The sequence below is a fragment of the Neophocaena asiaeorientalis genome, unplaced genomic scaffold, assembly GCF_003031525.2.
Source record: "Neophocaena asiaeorientalis asiaeorientalis breed wild unplaced genomic scaffold, Neophocaena_asiaeorientalis_V1.1 scaffold230, whole genome shotgun sequence".
Taxonomy (NCBI): Eukaryota; Metazoa; Chordata; class Mammalia; order Artiodactyla; family Phocoenidae; genus Neophocaena; species Neophocaena asiaeorientalis.
In genome coordinates, this window is record NW_020175186.1 from 5,773,654 (window position 1) to 5,782,988 (window position 9,335).

The 9,335-nt window shown below is 36.1% G+C and overlaps 1 protein-coding gene across 1 annotated transcript in view; it reads left to right on the plus strand.

Annotated features, from left to right (window-relative positions):
- The window catches only part of LUZP2 (leucine zipper protein 2), a 428,758-nt gene extending 426,344 nt beyond the window's left edge, over window positions 1-2,414 (plus strand). Inside the window, exons 11-12 of the mRNA XM_024764721.1 lie at window positions 1,473-1,559; window positions 2,316-2,414. Of these exons, the coding sequence (XP_024620489.1) occupies window positions 1,473-1,559; window positions 2,316-2,414 (186 nt within the window). The remainder of the gene's footprint in view (window positions 1-1,472; window positions 1,560-2,315) is intronic.
- Window positions 2,415-9,335: the final 6,921 nt, after the last annotated feature.

A 9,335-nucleotide genomic window follows, 5' to 3' on the forward strand; every position in this document is an offset into this window, starting at 1 on the left:
AGAGACTTTTATGAAGGTGGAGGGAAAGAGCATATTACACAGACACAGAAGGGTAAAGTAACATGAGTGTTCAATTAAGAGCCGTGTAGAGCAAGAATCGGGAGCATGTGCAAATGACTTTGCTCTCAGATTTGAATTGGAGTAGGTTAAATCTCATATGCAACTTCTTTAGTTATCATCCACTCCTAGAATTTATGGAAAGTTAGAGTTCAAAGCCAGCTTAGGTATCCTCCTTGTTTGACCTCAAAGAAAGAAACTGACTTGTTCAAGGTTAGAGTTACACAGTGGCCATGAACTATTAAACTCCCAGTCTCCATTTTATGTTTTATACAGGGAAAGGATAACAGAAAAATCACTAAAAAAAGTACATATTCTTACATTAAACAATTTTTAGTTACTTTAAAATGTGTTGAAAATAAAAAAGATGAAAATAAAAGGAAGAGATGAGGGGAGAATGAGAGGCAGTAAGGAAAGGAGGAGGGAGGCAAGGCAGACTAAGGAAGAAAGAAGAAAGAAAGGGAGGGATGGCGGGAAGGAAAATTCAATATTTTAACCTTGGTTAAAATGAAAAATGAAGGGCAACTGGAATATGCTGCCAGTAATTCATTTTCTTCAAGACGATTGAGGCTAATAAGATGAGATTTCCTGGTTAGTAAAATATATGATCTTCTTCCCAGAAATATCTTTTTTAAGATGTTGAAGTTTTTTGCTAGACAGATTGATGATGTTGACCGAAAACAAATAGACTGGCAGACATTTCTTCAGCAATGATGGGTTTGTTTGGGATCAGCAGAGAATTACAATTTGGGGTCTGCAACCATGGTGAGCAAGGTGCAAGTGCCCACAAGGCAAAGGAAAAAGAATTCTTTCCTAGAGGGGAAAAGAAAGTTGGAAGGGCTACAGTAAACAAAGAGTTCATGGCTTTGCATGGGCTGAGTTGTTGCCAGGAAAGAAGAGGGTCTTTCTTCGTCTTGTTGGTCTCTGCTATTGCTGCAAGGTGTGAGAACGCCCCCTTCTGGTCTCCTGACTCTATTTAATTGTGATTCCAGTTTATTAATTTTTTACAATGATCATATTGTTTAAGTTGTATCCCGGCTTGCAATATTGATGTCCGGCAGGCAAAAGACCATGGACGTATTTAGATCCTAGCGTCTAGACACATCACGGCTATAGAATATAGTAGTTTTGTAACTCTTTCCTTTTTAAAAATTTTTGCAGAGAAAGAACTTTCCATTGTAATTGAGCTTTTGTTGTAGCAGCCGACTGTCATAAGCATCACTGAGATTCCCAAATGGACTATGAATGCTTGCCCATTCCCTGGGATCCCACTAATGTTGTGATAAATTTGTCCCTAGCTTGACCTTTCAGTTTGTCTCAAAGTGAAGGAAGTTTTCAATGGGAAGATTTCAAAGGAGATTTTCTATTCCCTCCCTTCATTTAATTTAACTTCATTGACCTATTTTCAATCGCAGCTTTTACAGGGGAGCACGACCTGTTCAATGAAGCACAAAGAAAATCCTGCAAGCAATGACACTGCAGAATCAGAACCTGTCCCGCAGGTATTTGGTTTGGTTTGTTTGTTTTGATTGTCAGAAAGCACTTTTTGAAGCTATTGGGTTCCATGATTTTCTCTCTTGCTTTAGCTAAAGCAGGGATGCTGTGTTGCCTAATACAAGACACATCTTTCACCTATTGCCTCTGGACCTTTCCATGACCACTCTGCCTGCCACTAAGCTTTTGGTTTGATTTGCTGAGGTCCTAGAAGAACAAGGGCAAGGGAGGGTTCTCACCCCTCCCCAGCAACCAAGAAGCAAAACAAAAGTAAACAGAGAACAAAAATTATACATGTATTCTTTATAAGACAAAGAAGATAAAAAGAAGACTTGAGAAAGCAGAGAAGGCAGAAAGAAGTACATATCCCCCACAAAAACAAGTAACAAAGAAACAACTCAGGAGCTTAATTCTGAACTTCTATCTGGACTGTTCTATATTTGACCAAACATATTACATCATAGCAATTATTAGGATTCATTTTACTTAACACATTTTTAATTTGGGGGTTAGATTCATCAGAGTTGAATGGTTTGACCAAAGTTTTCTCAAAATAGTTTTTGAAACATTGCCTTTTGTGGAAAATATTTTATGTGCTTTCAAGAAGTAGCAGTGTTAACATATTTACACTTATTTTCTGCCTGGCATTGGTCTTCTGTAAGATATTTCTTGAGGTACATGAGTTATTCTGTTAGGATTTTAATTTTTACATTCAACACTTTTATTTTGACTCTCCTGATTGTCTTTTCCATATTGTTTGACAGAATGTGATGGTGCCTCCTTGTACTGAATGCAAAGAGGAAAAAAACCCGGGAAAACAATTGACCAGCACTGAAGGGAAGGCAAATAGAGAAAAGAAATGACTGTAAATACCAAGAAACTGTGTTAAAAACATCCATTTGCTATTGTCTTCATACTCTTTTTAGACCACAAGCTTGATGGAAATACTAAGTTTTTAAAGCATGCAACTTTTTCACAATTTTATGTAACTTTATATAGTAGTCTACAAATTTTCCAAAAGATTCCAGGCCAATTATGATCCTTAAGCAATAACCTAATTAAAATGGATATCCAGGCTTCCCTGGTGGCGCAGTGGTTGAGAGTCCGCCTGCCGATGCAGGGGATGCGGATTCGTGCCCCGGTCCGGGAAGATCCCACATGCCACGGAGTGGCTAGGCCCGTGAGCCATGGCCGCTGAGCCTGCACGTCCGGAGCCTGCGCTCCGCAACGGGAGAGGCCACAACAGTGAGAGGCCCGCATACCGGAAAAAAAAAAAAAAAAAAAAGGATATCCACAGTCATACATCATCATTGTCATCAGTGAATTGCCCAGTATAAATTGGTCTTTTTTGAACTCAAATGCAATATCACATTGAATTCTTCTGGTTCATTTGGGTATCCAGTACTTCCATGATCTTGTTTTTTAAATCAGCTGGAGAATGATTAAATGTGGATCCTCAGCATTCTTAGAATCCAAATTGAAACCATATCATAAAGATTTTGGTCCATGCTGGTTAATTGGAGCCACTCTCCTCAAGGTTGGAATCTGTACTGATCCAAATATATTATTTATTTGAGTGTGTTCATTGCTATTCTCATTACTATTTAGAACCATGTTTAAATAATATCAAGGCAATTCCGTCAGGGGTTTAGTCAATTAACAAAATTCTTTAAATATGTTTAGTATGATGTAGACAAAATATCAAGGAAGAATGACTAAATTTCTGACACAATTGATTAGATTTTTGGCATTCTATAGACACACCCCTATGGTTGTCTGCTGGAATTACTTCAAGCTATAAATCAAGCTGTTTGAAATGCTCAGTGTGATTTTTGGTATGAAATTGGGTAATGGGATGTGGGATGGGAAGAGAGGTCCAAAATACAAATATGCAAGCAGATAATATACATTTTAAAATGAGGATTTGATGAAAGTAAAATAGCCATGTAGAACTAATGAACCCCAATTTGTATATTTTGAAAACAAATGTATTATTAAAACAAATCAGTGGCTGTGGGAACCTTTGACATTGGGACTGTATATAGGAATACCACTGATCAAATAAATTCACTCTTGGATACTCTGAACATACCTCATAAGCAAGAGTAATTGACACTGATTGAAACGATGGGTATAGCATCAAACTTACAGACTAAAATTAATTGGTTAAATGATGCAGTTAGTTTGTCTGCACCAAATCTATTCACTTCTGCTGGTTAGACCCATTTTGTAGAAAGCATATAAAACCATTGTTTTTATAGACTAGATCTGCCAAGCCACAATTAATTTGGAGCACAGTATCCTGGCATGATCTGTAATTAATAGATGAACTTAAATTCTGGGATATGGTGGCACAACTTTGACCACAATGACATATTCAAAGAAATTTAGTGATCTGGAGAAATGCCAAACTATCATTAACAGTAAAAGTGATACTGTGATATATTCATGTAGCAATTGTACTTGCTGAGTAATTCTGTGTCACTTATCAGTATTTTTCAGATTACAGGCTACCTAAGAAAGAGAACTAGTTTTATAGATGATTTAGAGGGTTTTCGGGTGAACCAGGACAAAAGACAAGATCAAGGTCTGAAGCTCCTGCTGACTCCTCAGCTCTAAAAATCATTTAATTCGATGAGATGGAATATTGCTAATTTCCCAGGTCCTATTCCTTGTAATTTCCATATTGTACCCAGAAACCCTAACCAACTCTAAAGATTTATGAAAGGGAAGCAGATAATTTAGTTTAATTTAGGTTTACTCTCCTACCTCCACCCATGGCTCCAACTTCCCACCTAGACCATATGGAGCCTATGGAAAGTTAATCACCATTTCACCTTAGCAAACTATGTCTTGAGGAATCTTTGGAGATAATAAAAATAGAGTCAGGCTGATAGTTTTCCGAAAATTTTAGATGAAATGATGAAAGAGAATTTGGCTTAATATTAATCAAATTTGAACAGCTTCATCTGTAAATTATTTTTTCTATGCTCTAAATTCCTATTCTACTACATGATAATATAATCAATTTTCTTCTCTTAAATACTGGCATGATCAAGTGGGCTTTGAATGAATATAATGTACACATTTTTCTTTAACAATAGATAGCATTATGCATCCTGCAGAGTTGACGTGGTATATTCACAGCATTATTTGTTTAAAAACAAAAATAATTTGTAATAGAAGAGCTTTATAAATATTTTTAAGAAATATTCTGGGAGTTCCTTTGAACAGTTAATCACAGAATTCTTTTTAGTATGTACTATGACTTGAGTTTAATGAATGCATTTTATTTCTCTCAATCCATTAATTGCTGAGGTTTAAAATGCTTTACAAACATGTGGCTTTTATCCGTAAGAAAGATGCCATTTCTTATTATTTCTTTTAATTAGCTCCTATATAAATAGATGTTGTTTTTGAGGAGTTAACATTCATAGCCTAACTATCCTCATGTGGAAAAAAAAATTAAGCAAAATGTTGAATGTAGACAGTACAGTTCTATTATGTACTTGTAACAGTAAGCAGTGAAGAATTACTTATGCTTTGTAGAATATGAACGGTTCCTACTGAGAAACAAACACACTTTCCAGTGGAATAACTTATTTTAATATGAGTACTACCAGAACTAACAATTTATTTCTCTCTATTATTTTGAAGTACTGATATATTCATTCTAAGATGGGAATTGGTTTCGGACTTTGTGTTTCCTTTTATATGCATTAATATGCATTAACTATATAAACTAGTGCCTAAAATGTGTAAGACCTAAATTAATTTAAAGCTGACTGTGTCTATCCCATGCCAGCATTCTCAGATGAAAAGTGAAAAACTGAGTAACTCATCTGGATGTGTTTTTCTGTGTGATCTCAAATCTCTGAATACTGAATATCTATGGCTAACTAATTTGTTTTTCATTCTTTAGTCGTATATTTAGCATTGAAGTGCTATTTGAGAGGCATTTCTGTTTCATACAGTGTACTGGATTAGAAGTCTGAGACAGTTGTATGTGAAGGAGACATTTACTGCTTTAGATGGACAGTGTGGATAGCTGGATTAAAATAATATTTGTGAACTTCGCTATAATGGAATCTTTTATTTTTGCAGCTCAGGTACGTAATTAGCGCTACTTGAAGTAGAGGTTGAAATTATCAGTGACACCAGAGAGTAGGGTAAACTGGTCAGACATAGAGAGTAATGACAACATACACTTGTTTACTTAGGGGACATTTTCTTAGTCATGTATACAGTCTTAAATTTCCCCAAACTATTTGTTCATCTCGGTTACATTATATAATATCGATGGTCAAGTGGTGAAGAATAAAAGGTACTGAAAAATGGCCTATTTTTGTTCAATAAAGGTTTGTTTCCAAGACTACTATGTATATGATCTACCTAAACTAATTGAAAAACACACATTAACTTTTAAAATAGTACTTGCTTCTGTGTTTCATGATCTGAGAACTTTTTTGAAATGTCATCCTGGAAATTTCTTCAATCTCTCTTTGCCACTGTCCCAGAAAACCCTTATTTTATTTAGCGTTTTTTTTTTTTTTTTTTAATAGAGTTCCAGTCTGTTTGTTAGCAAATGAGTCTCAAGTGCTTAAAACCAGCTGCCCCATAGTAGGTGCTTAAATATGTGTTGAATGAATTCAGAACCTGAAGCATCAATGGAAGAAGTAAAGAAAGCAACAAGGTAACACATTCTAGTATGATAACAGGAAATCATAAGACATAGTCTTTTAGGAAAAGAAAGTAAATATCTTGCTCTTGTTTGTTTTGATTTTAGGTTATTTTTCCCTTGCAGTTTGCTGTTGGGCTCGTGTCTGTGACTAAACAGAGTAGATATGGCACTCCTGGATGAATTTTGGAATGCAGCTCAGTGTCATAGACATAATTCACATGGCACGTATGTGACTTAAATTGGAACCCAGATTGGACATTCGCCTGAACCTGTACAAGACACTCGATTTCTTTTAGTATAAGTTTCTAAGCTCTTAGACCTTAAGTGGTTGGGCTAAGATTTTCCTCTCCATTCTGTTGAGCCCTAGTTCTTTAGCAGACATAAGCCAAGGGCTGCTGAGAAGGTAAATGAATATCTAGAGGATGGGGCTCACTACTAGAGGATCTATACTTTTATATAATTTATTTGTGGGGTTTACACATTCTGCATATACTTTTAGTGGTGAAAGGAAGTCCAAATCTAAAGTGATTTGAAAATCACTGAATAACATAATCTTGATGATCTCCTTTCTCCCTTTGTTCATTCAGGCAGCCAGTCATTCAGTCATTCAATAAATATTCTTTGCGATCCTACAATGTGCCTGCCATTCCACTTCTTTTGAAGATCCGATAGTAAACAAAAATAGTAATTATGAATATTAATGTGCTTAATATATACCAGCCACTGTTTTAATTTTTTATTATTAGTTAAATAGTCTGAGGATTATTTAAGATAGATATTACAGTTATCCTCCTTTCACAGATGAGGCAATTGAGGTAGAAAATGTTAATTGAATTGCCCAAGATCATACAGCCTGCAAGAGGAAGAAGTAGGATATAGATCTGGCAATGAGCTTCTTGAATCTATGTGCTTAACCATTTCACCACACTGTCTCTCCTGCGAATGCCAGAGTCCTGCTTTCATGGCGCTTACAGTTTAGAGAAAGAGACAACCATTAATGAGGGAAGTACACAGAAAAGTGTATGACTGCTACACAGGGTTCTCTTTACAGCATACCATGGGGCAGCGGTGGGGGTGTGAATGTACCATACCTGTGTGAAGTTCTCACTTAGAAAATGGTATTAAACTAATATTAATGAATATATTTTGCATGACTGTCCAAATCTTCAAAAATAAATTTTGTAGTATTTTCAGATATTAGCTAACAATATTTGAAACTGAATGCTTGAATTCAAATAAATGGTTGTGAATTAGTGCTGTTCAAAAAAAGAAAGCATCATATGGAAAAAGTGCCATTGCTTTCTAGTCCCTGAATGCTAGGATATATGAGTCTATGAGGTATAGATGACAGCGAAATATAGGTTTCTTTCATAAAAATAGAAATTTTATTTCTCTGTCTCTCTTTCTCTCAGAAAAGCCATGCATTCAATGTCATGATGATTGACCAGGATTAGCTTGTACCATTACAGCATTTGCATCAGAAATAAAGCAAATGTGCTATGTGTGTGTTGTCCCCCTTTCCCCCCTTCTTGGTACCTCCCACTCCTAAATTCTTTAATTCCTTTGAGAACACCGTTTCACCTCATATCATGTAGACACAGTGGCATCTTGGGAAGGTCATATAATGCAATATATTTGTTCCCAGAAAATCAGGCACTATTTGAGGCTCCTGGAAGAAGCAGTTGACCTCTGCACCTGATTAACTGCTGAACAGGCATCCTTCTTTGGGCAGCATCTCTACCAAGAGTGAGAAAAAGAGAGAGCATCCTGTGGTGGGTCTTGTCCTCTCTCTGACTATGGCTCATCTTTACCACTTTTTTCATGATAAAGTGCCCAGTAAAAGTAAATCAAGAGATAGATACTAAGCAGAAGCTTCCAGCTCAAGTTTGGTGGATGCAGCACAATGGAGCAGAGGATGAACATCCCTGATAAGTTCCTGTTAAAGTAGCAGCATACTCACGGTGACATATTGGTTATTTTTCCCCTGCAAGTTTCAGTTTGACCCTTTAGGTTTCTTCAATCTTGGTCCCAAAACTTAAAGATCATCTGGGCTGGAAATCCCCAAAACTACCCTTCATGCCTTTCTTTGGAATAACACACTAAGTATGTAAATCTTAGTGTACACTGAGCAGAGAGTCTACATATTTAAATGGTCAAGTTTCCAACATGAGTAAAATGTGCTGCTGACACTTCGCTCATGAAATCCACTGACAATGACTTCACCAGGAGATTCTGACATAGTGAAAGAGGAGCAGTACAATATGGGTAAGAGATAGGGACATTGTGGGTAAGAGGAACAGGTAATTTAGAGCATGTTTTAAGTCCACTCATTTAATCTGTGAAATAAATCCCTCTGAAGTAGATGCATAGATGCGGTATGAGTAAAATTGAATGTATTTACTAGATGTGTTTCCAGTCATTTGTTACACAGTGAATATGTAGATGCTTGATTGTGTATTAGCCCACTTAATGTTTGCAAGTTTGGAAAGGTGTGAGATAGAGAACAAGCTTTCTCTGAATCAGGAGAATGGTGGACCAGGTAGGTATGTTCAAAAAAGTAAATTAGATAGTACCAAGTTGATGAAATGAACTCTATGATCTTTGAAAAAGAAAACACCTTCTCACATTTTATCCTCCTGGTCATAATTAAAGAGATAAAAAGGTGGAGAAATATGAATCCTTGAAAAAATATCCTCATTCATCTCATAATGGAGACATAGACTAGTTTTTTGAATGAAAATTTAGGGCAGATTCTTCTCCTTTGCAATGTTAATCTCACTTTCTATTTCCCCTTTCATGATCATCTTATTTGGGGGTTACGCATTTAAGGTTTTGGGGTACTGGAGTTCACAAATAAATTTTAGATATTTCTAGGATGCATTTGTTTTATTCATCATTAACTGAACCCTAACAGTTGCGTACGTGAACAGTTGCATACATGAACACACGTACGGTCACTGTATGCATCTGGGCATGCTCCTGTCTGCATTTGCTCATTGTAGGCATTAATGTGGTAGTTTCTATATATATTTGTGTTTTCTGGCACTTGTGAACATTTTAATTTGTGGATGCATAAATTTAGTTTATGAATACCTTCATATGT